Source organism: Trachinotus anak, unplaced genomic scaffold (genome assembly GCF_046630095.1).
Source record: "Trachinotus anak isolate AG129_WGS33_773 ecotype Australia unplaced genomic scaffold, CSIRO_AGI_Tana_v1 ptg000001l, whole genome shotgun sequence".
Classification (NCBI taxonomy): domain Eukaryota; kingdom Metazoa; phylum Chordata; class Actinopteri; order Carangiformes; family Carangidae; genus Trachinotus; species Trachinotus anak.
This window is the reverse complement of record NW_027273852.1, coordinates 542,412-565,447: the sequence shown is the minus strand read 5'-3', so window position 1 is coordinate 565,447 and position 23,036 is coordinate 542,412. Positions and strand designations below refer to the sequence as shown.

Sequence of the window (23,036 nt, the reverse complement as noted above, 5' to 3'; positions counted from 1 at the left end):
TTCATATGACTAGGTGTTACAATCCCTGACAATTCAGCACAGCACTTGCTTTGAGTGGAGTTGGGGATGTCTTCTTTGATGTGGTGACTTGGAACCAGGTACAAAGCCCCTGCAGCCCACCGTCACCCTCCAGACCCGCTCCTCTGCCTCAGCTACCACAGCTTTTTCTTTTCATATGCCTCATCAATGGCATCCTCCCAAGGGACTGTCAGCTCAGTGATGAAGACACAACGACAGGACTTGGACCAGAGGACTAGATCTGGGCACAGGTTGGTGACTGAGATTTCGGGTGGGACGGTGAGTAGATGTCATCTGAAATCACTGTTCTTCTTGGTCAGAGTTTTCCTCCTCCTCTTCCTCCTCTTCCTCCCAGATCATTTTCCTCCATTGTTTCTTTCAACCTACAACAACCTGTCTGAACTGGATTATACTGGTTTCATGTGAACAGTTTTGAGGTATTGTGTGTAAGTTATGACACCTGTGCTGTAATTGTGTGATTTAACTTCTGCTACCTGTGGTTTTTACCACTGTGCATGAAAGCGTGTTTTACAAAGAGGCTGAATGAGATATGCAACTTGTGTCTCACCAGGTGAAAATTGTTTATGCTTTTGCCAAAAGGTTTGATTGATTCTTCAAACAGGTTGAGGCCACTGAGCATTTGGTTCAGAGGATGGGCTTCAGTGTTTTAGCAATTCAGAAAAACACTCAAAGGTGAACTAGTTTGTGTTTTTGCCTCCAGTGAAGACGTCTTAAAGAGCATCATCCATTTTCTTTGATTTCATGGCATAAAGACTATGACTGAGCTGATGAACATGAATGACTCACAACCACTGAAATAGTTGTTTGACACATAACAACAATAATAATAATAATGATGAAACACCTTTCATACAAGAAATGCAGCTCAAAGTGCTTCACAGCAAGGAATTTACGCCTCACGATGTGTACACATAGTTTAGAGCTAGACAAGTTTAATACAGTGAAGTGAGAATGCAAAATAAAGAGGAGACACAGAATTTAACATGAAACAAAACAGACAACTTCATGGAGCTCAAATTCATCATTATCAATATATGTTTGAGAGGAATCTAACAGTTCATAAACAGAAATAATTACGTCCGAATGATCACCCAGACATTTAGGCTCGACAGGTGAGTAACCTACACCACAACACCACACTGTGATACCAGCAGAGCATATGGATGATGCAGGGCAGCACAGATATGTGGTGGTATGGGACAATGTCAGTTTCCATTGCTCAGCCCTGATCAAAAACTGGTCTCTTGATCACCCACAATTTCTTGTTCAGGACCCTCCACCCTTCTCAATCCAGAGTTCTTTTCAGTATGGTGGAGGAAGGCGTATGACCCTCAGCCCTGTGTGTGCACGGCTCCGGAAGTGGCATGTGATGATACTGATGTTGGTGCTGTATATAAGAAACGCATGAATAAATAAATAAATAAATAAATAAACACTCAAATAAATAGATGAATGAATACATGTAAAACTACAGAAATCTAATTTTTATTACCAATTTTTTATATTTTGCATTTATTTATGTATTTAATTATTTATACTTGTGTAATTTTTGGTCCCTCGTAGTTTTGCACTTTGGGTGTTTGATTTTGTGACTTGTGTTAAGTGTTTTCAGAAAATGATTCTCCTCTTCAAAATTGTTCTTAAGCAATTTTTTAAACTGTAATGTCCTTGTTTGGGCTCCTCAGACTTACTCATATACATTATCCTGGTGAGAGTGGTCAACACAGGCAATAAAATTAGCTGGAAACTACCAGCAGGATCTGTACAGCACCAGAGCTAAGCACAAAAAAACTGATCACACACAGGTATGCTAAAAATGTGGCAATTCTTTGAGTTCACTTAGCCCACCGTCACTCTGTAATGCTCCAAAACCGGTTTTTAAAATCAAGCTTGTGCAAAAGTGTCGCCTAACACCTGAGACATCACCTGTCTTGTGGGCTGGATACACATAGAAGGCCTGACACCACCTCTCTCAGAGACCAGACAGCCGAAGCCTCTTCAGAGAACATCTTCTCCCAGGTGGTCCAGAAACCTCCAGAAGGTAAGACACCCAGTCTCTGCCTCTTTGTTTCTGCACTGTGGTGAATCAGGTCCAGAAGACCCCATCAAAACCACACAAATCTGTCCTTATTTATTATACTTAATAAATCTGTCTTTATTCTATTCTTCAAAATGTCCTAAAAAAGAGGTTTTACATCAGCATGTCATGTTTACTGTGGTGTTTTCTTTACTTTTGGACTAGTCCTGGTCGACAACCACTCAAACTGTATAGAAGTTAATATGTGGTTCAACCGTGATGAGTCTGCAGCGGTAAATGTTAATATTCAGTAAATAATCAGAAGATCAGTGGTCAGTCAGTCCACTGGGGACTTCTCCATAAAGAATTCAAGAGTTAAAAAGACAAAGTGTCTGCTGGAGGAGGATTTTACACAACCTGCTCATACAGAAATGTAATATGATATATGTCCCTATATCAAGAGTGATGTTTCCATATATGATAACTATAAGGGGATATATTATGATCACATGTATGAAGATATACACTAAGTTGGTAACATATAAGAAATACCCAGAGTAAAATTTGTATGTGAGCATATATTTAAAATATCTATGAATTTTGAAATAAGCTGTGACCATATATGTTAGGAATATATATTTAATTTATATGTTAGTTGGTTAAAATAATGTACATATAAAATTTCAAAATGCTTATATATATTTTTCTTATACATTTCTCATTAACTTTAAACATTTCTATCTTCCCATGCTGGGAAAGTGGTTTCTGACTTTTGGACTGATGACATGATGATGATATCGGCCAGATATCTGTATGAAATAGTTTTTTTATATGAAATTGTTCCAATTTCTAATAGGTTTCACATATAATTTTTACATATATGTTTCTATTCTATATGTACATATATTTCAAATATCAAAAATTCAATATATGTACATATATTACATTTAAATGTTATGAGTATAAGGTTTACCAATAAAGTAAAATATAATGACCCATAGTTAGCTTTATTATTATTTAATTATTATTTTAACCATGACAACAGGCAGCAACAGTTACCCACAGAATCACTTCCTCTTTAGTGATTTTGTCTACAAAATAAAAGTGTAGACAAGTGGAGCAATTCTATAGTTCAAACAAGCCTTTAGCTTTTATTATGAAAAGCTCAGACTAGTTCTATAGGTTCTGTCACTTGCTTGATAGACCTCTGAAATAGCGGAAATATGATGTGATATGAAAAAAAACACCAGTTCAATGAATGTGACTGTGGCCACACAATAAAGTAAATGATTTCAGTTCCGTCCTCATTAAACTTAAAGAAATGATCATTCATCCATTTATTTATTGCTAGAAGACAGGCAGTGAAGGAGTTTATAGCTGCAGCATCAGCAGAGATGTACAGCTGTGTGTCATCAGCATAACTAAGTTAGCGTAACTAACTAGCGTAACATTGTACTCTACGATGCTGTCACTAAGCCCAACTGTCTACAACAGCAAACCAGTTGTAGACAGTTGGGCTGCAACAGTTGAGATAGTCACGCCATAGCCTTCCTTCAACCATTGCTGCTTAAAGTCCCTTTTTTTTTAAGGAAAGTTTAACGGGTTTGGGACCTTTACTGTCATTCATGGTTAAAAGAAATCAGCTGGAAACAAACATCAGTCTCCTCTCTTTAAGTCTAATGCTGTTGTTTCTCCTCCAACCTGAACAACCATCAACCCTCTGATACGACCCATGGACATGTCTCCTGAAATAGAGCCCATACAGCGGCAGCCATACCGGACATTGGTTGTCATGGTTACAAGCTCTCGGCTGTCCCGAGAGCTGCATACCTACCTTCATCGCCATGGTTACCATAATAACAGCCATGGGTTGGTTGGGTTTAGGAAAATAATTACTCTAACTTAATTACTCAACCTCAACATTAGACAATCTTTGCTGTTATGGTTACAATAATAACAACGTGGTTAACTTTGTTGAACGGTCGTGGATAATAGAAACAACATAAACTGCTACTTTCACATGGGAATCAAACACCGCTCTCCTGTGTCATAATCCTGTGTTTGTTGACCCCCCCCCCCCCCCCCCCCCAACCTCCTCCTGACATGGACTTTGTCACCCTATAACTTTTCCTTTTGCTCCTGTTATCATTACTATGGCCACTAGATGTCGCCTAGCAACAAACTGTAACATGATGCTAACATCCACACCACCGCTGCCTTGTCTTACTCTGATGAAGACTTTAAGCTTTATTAAGACTTCAAATATTAGCTGCTGCTCCTTATTAAAAGCTCTTATCATGAGCTCCAGATCTCATGGTTCCAGATTCTGGTCTGGTGAGGCACCAGTTTGAGCTTTAGCTGGCTGATACACAGAGACTCCATCAAATTTATCCTCAATGCACATCCGCAAACCTCCAAATTAAGCTGCTTTCCTCTCCACTTGCCAAGTTCCTGCCTTCAACAACGACAACACAAAAATGACAGAAATGATACGTACAACAGTTGGAAAGCAAGCTAGTTTGCAGGCATAATACCCTGCTGCCACCACAAGGGAGCAGTAAATTACATGATGTATGCAAACAGGCGTTATTATGACCCATAATTATGTTCTGTTGTTAAGAGACATCTAGTGGCCGTAGTAATTATGACAGGAGCGACAGGACGCGTGAGACCGCCGTTTGATTCCTAAGTGACACCATCAGTTCATGTTGTTTCTTTTATCCATCCACCATAACCACGTTGTTATTCTTGTAACCATGACAACGAAGGTCTTCTGATTTTAAGGAAGTACTTATTCTTTTCCTAAACCTACCAAAGTCGTTTCTGCCTTAACTTAGCCTTAGCTTAGCTTTAGCTGCACGTTTATTATTGTAACCGTGGTGACAAAGGTCTGCTGCTGGCACTATTTCAAAAAAAAGGAGCAAATGTTAAATTTACAGCTAAAATGGGCGATGTACCGTGAAAGGATACCCAGAGTGAAATAGAAAATAGAGCTCACATGTTGAAAAAAATCCTGAAATTGTGTTATTTGAGTGATTAACAGTACCGATTAATTTAATTTAATTAATTGTGAAATTTAATTAAATTAATTCCAAATATTTGTACTGTATGTGCTTACCCATGCACGGGGTAAAGACGTGTGGACACTTCAAAGTCAAATCAAATCAAAACTCAGACTCATGTTTGTCTTATACCCACATCCACTTTATTTATTTCATGACATGTGATACAGCACGTGTCAGCATGTGTCCGTGTCATTCAGGCCACAGGTTTGGTTCAGTTGAAGTCACACTCACTTTACAGGACAGATAATCATCGCCATCCTCAAGAACTTCTTCCCAAACTGAACATCTAAACCTACTTAAGGCAAAACCCCCAAATCTCCCATACAGACTCTATTCAGTACACTGCTGCCACCCCCAAACACCCCTGACCCAGTATTCATTTCACATTGTTAACAGTCAGTGTAGATATGATATAGATGTTATACTTCGGTTATGATGCATTTCCCTTCACCTCGTTATAATAAGTATAGGAAAAATATCAGAATTGGTTATAGTGTCTCACACTTTAACTGAGAGGATGAGTAACTGCAGAAAAGTGGCTCAGCTGCTTTGAGGCTCAGTAATGTCAGATCCTCTGAGCTGGACTGAAGGGATCCAGTGGAAGCTGGAGAAGGATCAGCAGTGTGGATAGTGCACATCTGTCTGTAGGCTTCACAGCAGCCTAATAAAAGCTGAGCTCATCTTTTCAGGAGAAGCTGGTCTGAAACCAAAGGGATTCAGACATCCATGCTCTTGATCAGGACGAAGTAATGGTCTGGAGTCACCCAGAATGTCGGCAGCCTGTAAATTCGTCCAAGTCGCCATGGAAACCACCTGAGAAGACAACCACAACATACCAGGATTTGTTTTTTTAGTCCTTGCTGTATGAAGACTTGCCCTTGACTTTTCTCCAAGACTGCAGTGCAGTGACAGAAATCGGCATTTTTAAAAGTTATCTGTCCGACACTTTCACCCTTCATCTGGCTCTCAGTCATGCAGTAAAACCCTCCTGTCATCAAAACAAAACAGCAACAACCTCCAACGTCACCTGACTCTGTTTGATCCTATTCATCACCTGCCAACAACACAGGTGTGTCTTACCTAATTTTTCCAGGCCATGGTGATGACGGCTGGGTTCTCATCTTCATATTTACGCCTGGCAGATCTGCGTCTTCTCACACCGCAGCTCTGAGACAAAGACAAACACACAGATAAAGTTTTGCTCATAGAAAACTTTTCCCTTTTACTACTGGCATTACACTGTTAGCCTCTTCACTGCCTCTTCTGTTCAACACTTACATGCTCAGATTGTTGAACAACATAATTGTGCAGACAACAGACAGATTGAATGATAACACCAGGTGACTTCAGTGCCATGTTGGTGCTGAGTAGGTGCACTGAACAAATCAGTGATTGGATAAACCTATATCGCTTTGCCTATCAATCATGTAAAAAAAAAAAAAGCCAATGTGTGACTTGAACTGCATGTATGTGTGAGTGGATCTGGGGACCAGGGCGTACCGGGGCGCAGGTTCTGTTCAACCTGGCACACAGGTTCAGTCTGCAGTGCAGGTACACGTCGCTGCTACTCCCAGTGAACTGGAACATGCTGAAGGAGAAGTAGTTGGACGTTCCCAATCCGTTGTTCATCACCCTCACCGTGTTGTCAGTGGGGTTGGCACAGCTGCACAGAAGCAGGAAGACACAGCAGACATCAGCAGCTGCCGTGGGAGTCGCAGGTTTGATCCCCAAACATCTTAAATGATGAGCAACTGACAAAGTCTATCAAAGTTCAGCTTCCACCAATTTAAACACAGCACTTTGTACCACAGCTTAACCATGTCAGACTTTAATTGTCCTGTAGCCGCTGATTTTGAGCAACTTTTTGTACATTTAGCATGGTTTATTCCGACGAGGAGTTAAAGTGTAAGAGGATGTGACGGATCAGCAGCAGTGAAACACTAAGACCGGCTGCCACCTCTGTGTCTCTCACCCATTCATGATAAGGTTGTATCTCAGACTCCCATTGGACGACGGCTGGTCAGTTGCCCAGCAGGAGTCGATCACCAGGGCGACCAGGTTACTGTCCAGCCCCTCGGTCTTCAGCTCCACCCAGACGGTCTGCTGCAGCTGGATTCTGGTGCTCGGCTCGATGGCTTGTGTGTGGGCGGGGTCAGTGTAGGCCTTCATGGTCAGAGTGTAGTTCCACACTCCGGATACAATCTGCTCGATCACAGAGCTGCAGAGCACACACACATATACAAACACAAAGAGTAGAGGTTTGAAGGGATGTTAGTGTTTGAAGCTTTGGCTTCTGTTCACCACGTTTAAAACCGTGTGTGGAATCAGTTTCTCAGCGCCATCGTTCTGGTTGAAGCTCTGAAGCTGTGGCTGATTTTTCATCAACTATTTTCATTTTGATAAAGAATGCATCATTGAACGCTCTGACTCTGATGAGATTCATAGTCACTCACCTGTCTTGGATTCTGAAGGACATGGCCTTCATGTCTGGCTGGGTGTAGTAGCAGGAGAAGTCGACCTGGATTTGGTCCTGGCGAGTGATGATGCCAGTGTCGTTGTGTATCCTGATGGAGTTCTTGTAGATGAGATGGCTGTTGTTGGCCTGCAGGGTCACAGGGATTCAGACAGTCACTACAGGAGGTTTCAGGTGAACAACACCTCACATTCATCTTAACACTCTTCCTGTAACGCCTGACATTTTATGAGGTGTGACGACAGAATAAGAATCCAGGTCAGAGCAGCAGCATCCTGACCACGCCCACACACACCACAAACACTGCATAGCTCAGCTGATTGGCTTGTTGAGAGTCAGCGAGCAGAGGACAAACACCCACCATGACCACCGTCCCACAGGTGTTGGCGTTGTCGAAGCTGAAGGTCACCGTACGGGTCTGGTTGTCCACGTGACCTCTGCAGCTCGGCTCGTTGAGGTGTAGCGCGGTGTAGTCGATGCCTCTCTCCGCCAGGAGACAACCGACCAGGGTGACAGAGGCAGAGCTCTGATTGCAGACCGTCGGCTCGCCTGAACAGTGGGACAAGACGAGGTGATTGAAACACAAACACAAACATACATGTGACACTGAAAATAAAGACACAACGTCTCACGGTGTCCTGCTGCTGGAGGAGACGTTTCCACAGCAGCAGACCTCTGTGAATGAGTCACTCCACTGATCAATACTCGTCAGATCATTAATCAGCAGCGATGGTTGAAGGGACGCAATAGAAGAACAGTGCAATGGCAGGAAGTGTTGAGATAGAATCTATGTCATACGTGTCATGCCGTAGCCATTCCTTCGACCATCGCTGCTTAAAGTCCCCAGTGTCTCTGGTACATACAGACCCACAAGTTTGACAACTGGTTTATCATTTAAATCTATTTTAAAAGAAAAATATCAAAAAAAACAATTTACTTGTTTGTGCTTATGAATATTTGTTATTTCCCAGATTTCTGACAGTGAACACGACAGGTATTTTTTGAGTGCTCAGGGCATTTTAACTATTTCCTGACATTTAACAAACTGGAAAAATCAATCAAATATAAAATAATAAATAATAATAAAATAAGTGTCAGATTATTTTCACTGCCACGGCCAATTTCTACCACAGTCATGAATAATCATATTATGTTGATCCAAGCTACGTGGTGTCTGGGGCCCCTAGGGTTCTGGGGCCCATACAAAAGGTGCGTCTTCAGCTCATGTTTCTACCTATAAACTGTGATAATAAACATCACGCTGTGCAGCTGCGGTTCCTCCTCACCAAAAGCGTCTCTTGATGGGAGTGTGGAGGCGAAAATGGCCCGACAGAGACAGCTGGTTTTACCACTGACGTCAACGCTACAGAACTCATTAGGGCCACAGAAGGTGCCCTGACAGGAGACCGGGGGGTCGGCTGAAAGGATCAAACAGAAAAGTGTTAGAGTCAGTAGGTCAGTCAGACAGACCAGGTTCAGGTCCCTCAGCCAGTCATGTGACTCTGTAAAGACCTGGCTCTAGAACAGAATCTCCTCATTTCACTGGTTTCATTATTATTGTCTCATGTGCTGTGAACTTTTCTGTTGAGTGTTGCCAGGAGGGTCGGTCTTGCGTGGTTTGGGTACAACGTACGTGGCTACAGTTAGAGCTGCATCTTTTAACATTGTAGTGATATCCACATACTGACGACTGCTTTATCTACAACTGCTGTTATTGCAGAGCATAACATTGCCGAGCATGTCAGCGTGATAAAAGTGCTGTTTGCTGTGAGTCTAAGTGCTGAGTGAACTCATTTGCACTGTGTTTGGAGCGAACTCATTAGATGATTCCCATCTAGGGATGCTAGCATTCGATTGGCTGAGAGGGCGGGACCTCAAACATGGGTGTAAATGTAGTGTTTCAGATGACTCCCTGTCCTCTGTTGTCTCAACTGCACAGCACACATGACGTTTTGATCTTACGTGTTTATAAACCATCAACGTTGAGACCAAACCTATGCCAACATCTGGCCTGATGCCTGCAGTTGAGAGTGAGTGGGCTGGCACATTCACGGTGATGCTGATTCACGTGCATTGTCCCTGAATTAAGTGACAAATAAACAGTAATGGCAGCTGGTTATCAGCCCCTGACTGGTTGTGGGCAGTGACAGCGTGAGACCATCTCACAGTGATTAAAGGAGTTGTTATGACTCCTCCTGTCTCCTTACTGTCACACCACATCACATGGATAAAATGGCAGATGTAACTCTCTGACTTAGAGTAGATCAGTGAAAATGTTAGAACCACTTTCCTGTAGTTTATGAAGTGTTTATAAGATTTATTAATTGGTGGCTAATAAATGACTCACTGAGGATTTATAGTTATGAGCTATTAAAGAGCAGGGTGTGGAAAATCTTTTTAGCTCTTTCATTCATAAGGGCATCTTCTCCAATGACTGCATGAATAAATCTTGAGTGACAGTGGAGGTCTTACAGCAGTTGACGTTTGACCTCCAGCCTTGCAGATTGATGTTTCCCTGTATGCTGCAGGCTCTGGTGTAGGCCTCCAGGAACTGGCACTGACTGAAACCGTCCACTGCTGGATATTGGTACAGAATGTTCATGCAAGAGGCTATAAAGGCCTCTGGGTTGACGTATTGGTGGCAGGCAGTGAAGGGCGCCACATTCAGGACAGCACAGCTGTTGTGGGAGACAGAACCGCCGAGTTCAAATGCAATTGACAATAAAGAAAAAGGACAAGACAGAGTTTTGTTTGTCACGTTCTGTACAGGACAGGTGTCAGGTGTGCTGTCTGGTCTGAAACTGATTCCAGTCAACACAAAAACTGAAACAGTCCCAGAATAAAAGGGTGGTGGGTAACAAGTTCTCTCAGTTGCCATTGTGTCGCCTGCCACCTGGTGACAGCATCAGAGAGTACAATGTATGTGTCCATAGTTACACTGATGACACACAGCTGTACATCTCTGCTGAACCAAATGATGCTGCAGCTATAAACTCCTTCACTGCCGTCTTCTAGCAATAAATAAATGGATGAATGATCATTTCTTAAAGTTTAATGAGGACGGAACTAAAATCCTACCAGTCGTCCCCAAAACAAGAGGAATGCTGTTTAATAATCTGGGGAAATTATCTCCCTGGATTAAACCTGAGGTTACAAGTCTTGGTGTTTTCTTGGATCCAGATCTGAGCTTCAAGTCCCACAGTGATGAAAACACAATTTTCACACCATTTAAACAGCTAAAGTACAAATGTTTATACATGAGAATGATGCTGAAAGACTGAGTGATGCCTTTATCTCAGGCCGACTTGATCGCTGTGACGCACTTTTTACAGAGAGACTTCAGCTCACTTAAAACTCTGCAGCTGTCCAGCAGCAGCTGTGGGAAAGTTGGGGGTGCAGGCTTTGACAGTTACGACCCATTTTAATCCATTTTAATTTATTCAATTATGTGTCTAATTCATTTTTTCCTATCTTACTATTCTTATTTGATTATTTGATTATTATTCCGCTATTATTCTATTTCATGTATGAAAGCTGCTATACAAAAAAGTTGTTGATTATTTTTATTATTACTATATTATTACTGTTATTTATTGTCATTATTGATAACATGATTATCTAAAGTATATACAGCTGTTCCTGGTCTCTCTCTCTTTTTCCTCTCACTCCTCCCCTCTTTTTTCAAAGATATCTTTTGGGTATTTTGTGCCTTTATTTGACAGGACAGGACAGTAGAGAGTGACAGGAAACGGGAGGAGAGAGAGAGGGGGTCTGGTCAGGAGTTGAACCTGCAACCCATCAGGTAAGAGCATTTGCGCTCATGTGGTACGTGCCCTAACCACTCAGCTATCACGTCACCTCTTCCTCCACCTCTACCGCCTGTACTTAAGTGCTGTACTTGCACAGTAAATGTACTCGTCAACATGAAATATGAGGCAGTAGGTCCTTTTCCTCACAGTGACACCAGCTGAACTGAATGTGTGTGTGTGTGTGTGTGTGTGTGTGTGTGTGTGTGTGTGTGTGTGTGTGTGCTCAAGTGTGTGCATGCTCACTGTTCAGTCACTTGGGTGTGGTTGATGGTCGGGTCAGGCAGATCACTGTATGGCACCTCACAGCTGGTGGGGGGGCAGCAGAGGGTCAGGGTGTGTATTTATATACAGTAAATGCAGTGGGATGTTGAGGTGTAGCGACTCACCCGGGGGAGCTGTACTCAGGCAACAAGAAATCGCCACTAGTCTTTTGGCCACATAAACCCTGCACAGTGCCATTGATGCCTGACACGAACAGTCAGAGGAAGAAAAGTCAGACTGGATGCACATGGCGGCTCATTAAACAGACAGACGTCATCCACTGATCCAAAAAGCCACAGTATCAACTCTCTGTGGTTATCATGTTTCATTTCAACAAAACAAAGATACCTCTAGTGATCCAGTGGATAAGATTTTCATGAACAAATCTCTCAGCAACCAACACAGTACCATCAAAAATGAATAATATTAGTTGTTCATTGTTATCCTATGAATCCTGGTGTCATGGAGTAAAATCTGCCACTTTGTTTTTATTCTACCTCTCATATGGATCTGTGCGGTGTAGTCATTGAAGAAGACAGAGGTGTTGGAGGAGATCAACCTGGCGGTGACTCCAGTTTGGTCCTTGGAGAGCTCCACGCCTCCAATGAGCTGCACAGGCGAGGTGTCCAGGCTCAGCTCTGTGTTGTTCACCTGCGTCACAGCAGAGGGAGAAAACACTGGTTCAAACATGACCAACACAGGTGAAGAGGAAGTTCATTTACTCCACACTCACAGCTTCTGCTTCTCTAGTCCGCTAGGTCCAGTTTGGACACGTCCCCTCCACCACAGTTCAAAGAGACTTTGTTGAAGGACAGTACAATCACCAAGGAAGAAACTTTAACCCACAGTAACACCTGGATGCTGTTGAGAAATCACTCCCTCCACATGAAACTGTGGCTGTAGGCAGCTCACCTGAACTCTCCCGCCTTGTCCCATGAGAATCGTCACATTCGTCTCTTCCAAAACTAAGATCAGCTGGTCCAGAAAATTTATATCTTTACGGCGGCGTTCCCGGTTGATTCCAACCAGCTGGAAACCATCATATGATATCAGAGAGTAAGCACAGCGATTCCTGATAGGGAAGAGTTGGCCAGCAAAATCAGTGCCAATGACGCTGTTGACAGTGCATATGTTTTCAGTGCCTCTACAACCTTAAAGAGAGTGAAATAAGAGCAACATTAAAACATTATCATTTGGCCTTTAGGACTCCGTTCATGAGTCAGTTCCCTCGCATTACAAAGCAACATGTTTCCTCATGTTTACCCAGCTCTCCAAGATTTCTACCTCCACCCTGATCCAGTGGAGGTCAGTGGAGTTTAGGTTGTGGTTTGTGATTTTATTGGAACTACTTGGAGGACTGGTTCCATGTGAAAACCAGTTTGTTCTAACAGGGACCTGAGTTCTAGACTTAGGCATTGTTGTTGACTCTTTAACATCAGATGCCACTAGAGAGAAGACAGGAACTGTGTTTGTTTGTAATTTGGATGAACTGACCCAAGTGGTTATTAAACAGTAAGCACAAACCTTGCGAGCATGCATGGATGTTTCTGTAAATGCTTTCTGAGATAGTCACTGTTTCCCTTGTCCGACCACTGACCTGGATTTCTACGTTCTGCAGAGGAACGAGAGCACAGAGGTCACTGCCACACAGTGACACACATGAAGATAGTCAACAAGACTTTATGGAGAAACTGAGCTAAAACTGAAACTAAAGAAACATGTCTGTGATGATGACGTATTGGGAGCTTTCATGCTGGCTGAGAGGATACCGGTTGACCATCTGCTTTCCTTAACTGGGACTGAAACATAATTATTCGTCTAATGAGTTGTAAAGATGTCGAAAACAGTCAGCTCCATCTGAATCACTTCTAGTGTGTGTGTGTGCGTGTGTGTGTGTGTGTGTGCCCACATGCCACCTGACCCTACCTCTGACATCATGCTGTCAAAGAAATCAATCTGTATCAACTACTCCCCATCCATGTTGCACATGTACTTACGAATGGTGGTAGAGCATCATAAAATTTCATTGTCTGTGTCGTAAACATGCGGAACTCTATATATCCCTGCAAAGATGAAACAGGTAAGACTCAGAAACTGTTGGGAAAAAACAGCTTTCAGAAAAATTCTTTAGAGCTTTTTGGTGAGCTGGTTCGTTATAAGAGATATTCAGACAGACTCTGGTGAAACAGAAGAATACTCACAATCGCATTCATAGAGGCATCTTTTAATTGTAGTGCAACAGCACAAGTTGAAGAACCTGTGAGACTTCGCAGATTGGAATGAAAATCTGATCCAGGTCCCTTATCTGAATTGATGATGTTCGTGTCCACCACGCTGATCCTATGAGAATTCAACAGGAGACAGTCATTTTCGTCCACTTCATTGTTCATCCCTTTGAAACAAACTGCGGTTCTGTCGTTGCTGATGGAGATCTGTTAACATTAGGGAGACACAACAAATCAAACAACAGTGATTTGCAGAAACTCATAATGCATGTGCGCAAGTGTAATCAAAAGACATAAAAACCATAATTGGAGATCATGTTAGCTGAAGTGCAGGACCAGGACCACACCTCAAACACCTCTCTTCCTGTCTTAAATGCCTTCCTGCTCTGCACACCTGCATTTCTCTCTCTCTCTCTCTCTCTCTCTCTCTCTCTCTCTCTCTCTCTCTCTCTCTTCCATGCCCCACCCACTCTCCCTCCTTTCTCCCCCCACTGGTCTGCTGAGCACAAAAGCAATGGTAGATGCATCCCCAAGCCTTGTTTTTCTGCGTGTCCATGTGGAGACTTGTGTCTACTCAGATCAGTCTCATCTGTGTGTCCTGCAGAGGAATCCTTGTCTGTAAATCTCTCTGAGACAAACTGAAACAAGTCCCAGTCAAACGCTTTCCCCTCGTCAGTCTCGTTGTGGCCCTGAGAAGACCTCCACCAAACATGAACACAAAAGATCAACAAGGACAAAGACATGAAGCTGTATACTCACATTTAACGCGGTGTACTGTCGTCCAAAATAAGTGATGGGGCAGCTGCTGATGTTGTTATATTCAGCAGCTGAAAAAGAGACATGGTGACAGTCAGTTAGTGAAGACAATCAGCAGGAAAAGCTGCAAATACAAATGTTAGGAAACAAAGAGCCCCCAGGAGCCTAGAGGAACCTACAGGAGCCATGTAGACTCACAAGACAACAGTTCACAGTTTACTAACTACTCAGCTGGACAATGATCTCAGGTCAGGTGATAGAGTTGGTAGAGTTTCAACATGGCTGCCGTGTGGATTCAGGTGTGTGCGTTCTTACCTGCAGTCTGGCTGAGTGCAGCCAGGTAAAACAGGATGAAGAGCATGTCGGAGGACAGCGGTCCGCTGACAGAGAGCTGGAAGACAGAGCAGTCACACCTTCACCTTCACACGTCACAACTCTGACCAGTGTTTGCACAGTGACAATGACATCACGCCCGAAATCTCACTCAGTTCAGTTCAGCTGATCTCAGACCACAATTTTACACATGAAAGTGTCAATCACACATCACATAAACCCACAGTCTCTATGAGTCCATCGCGGTCTGGTTTGGATCAGCCTCCAAACAAGACACATTTTAAAAATGAGTAACTGAAATAAAACATGACAACAATAAAATCAAGTTTACTGTTTAATTTGATTCTGGTATGGAGAGCATTCAAATTTAAATTTTCAAGTGTTTCTGTGGAAACAGGCTAATAAACTAAATTTTGCAGTTGGAGGGTCACAGTCACAGGCAGCAACATCTGTTTTTAGCTTCATGCTGTGAACGACTTCACCAGAAACGTCCTCTAAATCTGACCAGAGCTTCAGGTTCAGACGTCACAGTTAGAAATTAAATACGTGTATTAAACCAAACAAACAAACAAACACTGGTTTGTGAACTTTGAAGCCTCGAGTTTGGAATTTGTCTGTGGCCATATTGTTTTGTTTTTCTTTTGAGACCAGAAGTGAGGGGTGGATCTGACCTGCTCTGTCCTCTATCCTGATTGTCAGGCAGGTCGCCGTGTGTGGTACAGTCTGTCAATCACATGGTAGCCCCGCCCCAATGCATGCCCTGCTTTATGGTCTATTTTCCTCTAAATGGACCATAATTTAAAAATTGAAATTCATGTTGTATTGAAGAAGGCTTGAAACTAGTGACTGAGAACATAGACTAATTAGGAAAATCAAATAAGAAGTTGAGACATTTTCCCATAGACTTCAATACAATATGACTTGTTTTTACAACCAGTGGAGTCACCTCCTGATGGTCATTAGAGAGAATGCAGGTTTAAAAGCTTCACTTTTCAGACCTGGAGTCTATGTCCATTTTTATACACACTCTATGCCAACAACCCTCTGAAACGACCCACCAGAGCGTCTCCTGAAATAGTGGCCCTACAGCGGCAGGTGTACCTGACTTTGGTCGTCATGGTAACAATAATAACAATAAATGGTCATGGATAATAGAAACAACATCAACTGCTACTTTCACATGGGAATTGAACACCGCTCTCCTGTGTCATAATGATAGAAATCAAAACAATTTCAGATATTGACATATATATCTGGCCCATATCATCATCATGTCTATGTATATATGCTTACATTGTAGACATATGTTACATAAATATATGTCCATCCCAAAACACCTCAGTAAATATGACGTCCTGATGTAAAATGACATGACATTTTGAAGTGAAGAAGATTCCAGTCCAGCCTTGAGCAGAATAAAGACAGATATATTAAGTATAATAAATAGGGACAGGTTTGTGTGTTTTTGATGGGGTCTTCTGGACCTGACTCACCACAGTACAGAAACAAAGAGGCAGAGACTGGGTGTCTTACCTTCTGGATGTTTCTGGACCACCTGGGAGAAGATGTTCTCTGAGGAGGCCCTCGGCTGTCTGGTCTCTGAGAGAGGTGGTGTCAAGTCTCGATGTTCCACCCTTTTATGTGTATCCAGCCCGAGAGACAGGTGACGTAAGTAAATGTACGTGCCAAACTATGAGGGACCATAAATGACATGACAAGTAAAATGACAATGACAAGTAAAAACAAATGCAGAAATAAATAGTTAAATACATAAATAAATGCAAAATAAAAATAAGATAGTAATGAAAAAAAGCTGTTTCTGTATGTTTTGTATTATTTATGCATGTCTACATTTATCTTTTTTATGTATGTCTTTCTAGGATTCTAGTATTTCTAGTATTTTAGTATTTCTATTTCTTTAGTCTGGAAAGAGTTCACAGAATGCCTCACAATAAATAATGAGGACATCATATTAAACAGTGTTAAAGGAAATATTGATCATACAAACACAATCATTTCCATTTATGAAAAACTTATATTGATAATGATGAATTTGAGTTTTATGTTATGTTTTATGTTAAATTTGTGTCTCCTCTTTATTTTGCATTTTCACTTCACTGTATTAAATTTGGCTCGCTCTAAAAAAATCACGTGTACACATCGTCAAAAGAATGTGTGAGGTGTAAATTCTTTGCTGTGAAGCACTTTGAGCTGCATGTCTTGTATTTCTTGTTCATGTTCATCAGCTCAGTCATAGTCTTTATGCCATGAAATCAAAGAAAATGGATGATGCTCTTTAAGATGAAACAACACAAACTAGTTCACCTTTGAGTGTTTTTCTGAATTGCTAAAACACTGAAGCCCATCCTCTGAACCAAATGCTCAGTGGCCTCAACCTGTTTGAAGAATCAATCAAAACTTTTGGCAAAAGCATAAACAATTTTCTCTTTGTAAAACACACTTTCATGCACAGTGGTAAAAACCACAGGTAGCAGAAGTTAAATCACACAATTACAGTACAGGTGTCATAACTTACACACAATAACTCAAAACTGTTCACATGAAACCAGTATAATCCAGTTCAGACAGGTTGTTGTAGGATGAAAGAAACAATGGAGGAAAATGATCTGAGAGGAAGAGGAGGAAGAGGAGGAGGAAGATTCAGACCAAGAAGAACATTGATTTCAGATGAAATTTGCTCTAATAGACCGTGTTTTTGTTCATGGGATGACAAGTGAGGGACGCAGGACAGAGAGTACAACACATTCTCACTAGATTCTCTGTGGTATATACTGTATATATTTATAATATAAAGAATAAATATTTCTGGAGCTACAGACTGTCTTCCATTTTTTTATGTTGTGTGTGATCATGTGTTTTTATTGTGACATTTTTCTCCTGCTCAGTCACATTCCTGAATACAGTTCTGAACATCCACTGTCGCACTGTGATGGATGATCTGTTATTGTCACTGAGCTTGATGCTGTGTGACAACCTGTAGTTAAAATTTATGAAAAAATTTTGTTGGGTTCAGTGTGTTTCTGCCTCCAGGGAAGACATCAATCGAGTAATGACGTAACATTTAGTGACATGAATGTCAGTTCTCTGGTCCTGGTCCAAAAACACCTGCTGACCTGTATAATGACTGTGTTTTCTGTTTCCAACACTTACATAAAACAGAAGAATCTCATGAGACCTTTACATCAGACATTTAGATCGAGACGTCAGACACGAAGAAAATATTTTGAATTTTACTTTTTAGTTTGCATGTATGTTTTTGACATGTCTACTCTGGTGGACAGCATGTGTTTAACTGTCTATGTTTATGATGTGTAATAACAGTGTAATCAATACAACTGCATTTTGCAAAAACTGTAAAACAAATAATTTTTCCATATTCTGACAAGTACTGCACTTGGGTTTGGAAAAGCAAACTACAACTGGTGTTTATTGCCAGAGTACCACAGGTAACAAAAATACAGCAAGACCAACACAGAATCAGGAGACGCAGGGAAGAGAAACGTCAGGAGAAACGTCAGGGTCTCCAAGGTCAAAATTACAAAAGCCCCCCACGCTATCTAGAAAGTAAAACTCAGGTGACCTACACAGTCATACAAAAAACAAACTCTGACCTCCCTGACTGTCCACAAAACATGAGAAAATTTTTGTTAAAAAAGAAAAGGAAGTGAGCCCCTACAAAAACGTCCCCTACATTGATAAGTTAAAAGAAAATAACCCCAGCAACAACAGGCTAAAGGGCAGCTTGGTGGCCAAAAGGGGAAAAAAGGGCAAAACAGTAGCTCTGGGAGGCTGATATAGACGTCCACTGATGAAGAAGCGACTAAAAGCTGACTGATCCAGGTGAGTTGGTTCAGGTGGCCAACGAGTGGACGTAACACCATCAATCAGTTACCTCATCAAAACAATATTCATTTCAACACATTCACAAAGTTACAAAGATACTCAGAGCATCATTTGTTTCTCCTCTGCACCTAAAAACATCCAAAGATGGCAGACGAAACATCAGGTATACCAAGCTCCTCAGAAATATCTGTACAGTCCCTCTATAGAAGAGGCAGATAAAAATATCATAACAAGGAACAATTAGGGAGCAATATCACTGTCACAGTTTTGATTTATTGATGTTGAACAAGCAGAAAATTACAATTAATCATGTGTCAATCAAAGTGCACAACATTTATCATACAAATTATGTTGTCCTACAACTTTACCAGTGCATTAAAATGAATCTTTTTTTGATGAGGTAACTGATTAATGGACTAACAATTGCAGAGCTGAACCATATAGAGAGACAGTGTCATTCATGTCACTGAATGTTACTGTCATCACTGAATAGACGTCTTCACTTGAGGCAAAAACACACTGTTCCCAACAAAAGTATTTCACAAATTTTAATTACATGTTGTGACACAGCTTTAAGTTCAGTGACAACAACAGATCATCAATCACAGTGTGACAGTGGATGTTCAGAGCTGTACTCAGGAATGTGACTGAATCATTTGTTTCTCCTCCACACCTAAAAACCCTAACATACAAGATGGCAGATGAAACATCCATTCGGTGATGACAGTGAGATTGATGGACATGAATGTCAGTTCTCTGGTCCTGGTCCTAAATAACCTGGTGATACATATAATGACTGTTTTCTGTTTGCAACACTTGCATCAAACAGAAGAACCTCATGAGACCTTTACATCAGACTTTTAGATCCAGACATAAGGAAAATATGGGCTGTGGTCAAAAACTCAGGATAATCTCCTTTACAACCACTTTTCCTCGACCTCAATGGAAAACATCATGAAGTCAAGGAAAGATGCAAAGGAGAGGTCATAAGGACTCAGGAAAAGACCATGGCAGTGCAGAGAGAATCTGACTAAACTTTCATTAGACTCTTTTTAAAAATCAACTTTATTTATACACATATATATATATATACATTTTGAAATAAGATAACATGAAAGGAAAACATAAGCAGAGAAAGTTGATCCATTAAAATAATAATTAAATAAAAATAAAGATCTGAGCAAGAGGTCAGAATAAATAATATTCAGAATAAGTATGTAGAGTTTGATGATATTGTTACTAGAAATCTGGACAGATTTAAAGAGAATAAATCTATATTTATGGATTTGGAGCTCAGACAAGGATTTCCATCAGTTTGGGATCGTGTCACAAACATAAAACAGATGCTCTGTTGTTTCTAGATTTATGTGGGTTGGCCGGGGTTAAACTACAATGTCACTTGAAATGTTTCTGTGGCAAGGAATTGTGGGACGGCATTTTCTCCTTTCCTTTCATACAGGAAGTTTCAGTGTTTCCTATGCTAAAGAAAGAAATCCACTGGTGCTGCTGTCATTCATTTGTTTCTGTTTACCACCAATCAACTAATCATTTCAGCTCTGGGGTAATGTCTGGTTCTGGGTGCCATGTATGGAGGGGGTCAACAGAGTAATATTTTCCCAGGAGCTGCCCCTGGGAGGCTGAGTCAGCCATGCTTGCAGGTGTGTATCCGTTGATAACTATAACTATTTCTGCTCAGTCATAGTCTTTATGCCATGAAATCAAAGAAAATGGATGATGCTCTTTAAGACGTCTTCACTGGAGGCAAAAACACAAACTAGTTCACCTTTGAGTGTTTTTCTGAATTGCTAAAACACTGAAGCCCATCCTCTGAACCAAATGCTCAGTGGCCTCAACCTGTTTGAAGAATCAATCAAAACTTTTGGCAAAAGCATAAACAATTTTCACCTGGTGAGACACAAGTTGCATATCTCATTCAGCCTCTTTGTAAAACACACTTTCATGCACAGTGGTAAAAACCACAGGTAGCAGAAGTTAAATCACACAATTACAGTACAGGTGTCATAACTTACACACAATACCTCAAAACTGTTCACATGAAACCAGTATAATCCAGTTCAGACAGGTTGTTGTAGGATGAAAGAAACAATGGAGGAAAATGATCTGAGAGGAAGAGGAGGAAGAGGAGGAGGAAAACTCTGACCAAGAAGAACATTGATTTCAGATGAAATTTGCTCTAATAGACCGTGTTTTTGTTCATGGGATGACAAGTGAGGGACGCAGGACAGACGTCTGACACGAAGAAAATATTTTTATATTTTTTAGTTTGCATGTATGTTTTTGACATGTCTACTCTGGTGGACAGCATGTGTTTAACTGTCTATGTTTATTAATATGTAATAACAGTGTAATCAATACAACTGCATTTTGTGGAAACTGAACATTAAATATCAGGGTATTACTGTAAAACAAACACTTTTTCCATATTCTGACGGAAAATCAAACTACAGTGTGTCACATGGTGAGGACGCTGTCTCTCTGTATGGTTCAGCTCTGCAATTGTTAGTCCATTAATCAGTTACCTCATCAAAAAAATATTCATTTTAACACATTGGTAAAGTTGTAGGACAACATGATTTGTATGATAAATTACAACCAGTAATGCATGATGTGCGCTTTAAATGACACATAATTAATTTGAATTTTCTGCTTGTTCAACATCAATAAATCAAAACTGTGACAGTGATACTGTTCCCCAGTTGTTCCTTGTTATCATGATATTTTTACCTGCCTCTTCTATAGAGGGGCTGCACAGATATTTCTGAGGAGCTTGCTATACCTGATGTTTCATCTGCCATCTTGTATGTTAGGGTTTTAAAATGCAGAGGAGAAACAAATGATGCTCTGAGTATCTTTGTTAATGCTGGGACCCTACAGCTACAGGACTGGAAAACCAACTGACATCAGGAAAACATGGAGATTAAGCCTTTTTCTTATTGTGTAATTACAGAGATAAAGAGGGGAACAGACCACAACCACTCTGTCAGGACACTGTTCATGGGATCTCATCACATATTTCCTGCTGCCATGGGCAGACTCTTTATTTCCCACCTTTATTGTAAAGAATAAACATTTCTGGAGCTACAGACTCTGAACACCGTGTCTTCCATTTTTTATGTAGTGTGTAATGAACACTCAGTTGTGTTTTTGTTGTGATTGGCTTTGTGTCTGATCTGAAATCAATGTTTGATCTTGATCACAGATAAAACTGTTTTAGCTATTGTGAAAAACTGTAAAAAGTGAAATGACCCTTTAAAAACATTCCTGCTCAGTCACATTTCTGAGTACAGCTCTGAACATCCACTATCACACTGTGATGGCTGATCTGTTGTTGTCACTGAGGCTGAAATTGTGTCACAACCTGTAGCTAAAATTTGTGAAATAGTTTTGTTGCATGCAGTGCATTTTTACCTCCAGTGAAGAAGTCCATTCAGTGATGCCAGTAACATTCAACCACGGTTGTGATGACATGGAATGTCGCAAACAAGGTTCCCTGTGCCTGAGGCAGCAAAACAGCCCCACAGCATTATGCTCCATCTCCATGTTTTACCATGAGAACTGTGTTTTTAGGATTGAGGGCCTCTCCCTTCTTTCGCCAAACAAAAGTAGCATCCATGTGCCCAAACAGCTCAAGTTTAGTCTCATCAGACCAAAGGACAGACTTCCAAAACTCATCTCCATGTTTCAAATGTCCATCGGTAAACTTCAGTCTGGCTTTGATGTGCCTCTGTGTGAGCAATGGAGTTTTTCTGGGTTGATGACCTTGAAGCCCACCACAACAAAGAGCCCTCACAACAGTCTTCCTTGAAACATCAAGACCAGAAGAGGCCAATTCAGCAACTATCATCGTAGCTGAGATCCGGGGATTCTTGTTGATGTCTCTTACTATTTTCCTCTCCAAAGTTTTGGAGATCTTGTGCTATCGACAACACCCAGGTTTGTTTTTAACAGAGTTTGTCTCCTTGTGCTTTGCAATAATGCAACACACAGCTGCTCTTGACACTTCAAAACACTTGAGTCTCCTTGAGATGAGCATCCACTATCTTCTTTCTGAGTTCCAGACTGATTTCTTAACTTTTCAGCATGATGAAATTATTTCTTACTTCTTGCCAAGAGTAGTCCCTCTCAATCAAGTGTTCAAATGCCACTATCCCTATTCACTGGAGTCCCTTAAGT

General features: G+C 41.1%; 1 protein-coding gene and 1 long non-coding RNA gene across 2 annotated transcripts; one reads left to right on the top strand and one right to left on the bottom strand.

Moving 5' to 3' along the window:
* Positions 1–21,949, top strand: LOC139624294 (uncharacterized). The gene is made up of 3 exons (XR_011692372.1): positions 1–269; positions 20,397–20,500; positions 21,811–21,949. It is a non-coding gene; the product is annotated as an uncharacterized lncRNA (long non-coding RNA).
* On the bottom strand, positions 5,239–16,583 carry LOC139623673 (alpha-tectorin-like). The gene is made up of 18 exons (XM_071482106.1): positions 16,512–16,583; positions 14,961–15,036; positions 14,649–14,716; positions 13,866–14,096; positions 13,662–13,727; positions 13,189–13,276; positions 12,577–12,815; positions 12,162–12,315; positions 11,790–11,868; positions 11,647–11,709; positions 10,067–10,272; positions 8,881–9,012; positions 7,956–8,143; positions 7,575–7,723; positions 7,094–7,339; positions 6,622–6,784; positions 6,202–6,288; positions 5,239–5,934 (listed from the first exon to the last, which is right to left on the bottom strand). Exons 2-17 carry the CDS (start codon positions 15,004–15,006, stop codon positions 6,202–6,204), a joined length of 2,205 nt encoding a protein of 734 aa, XP_071338207.1. The 5' UTR covers positions 15,007–15,036; positions 16,512–16,583; the 3' UTR covers positions 5,239–5,934.
* Positions 21,950–23,036: the final 1,087 nt, after the last annotated feature.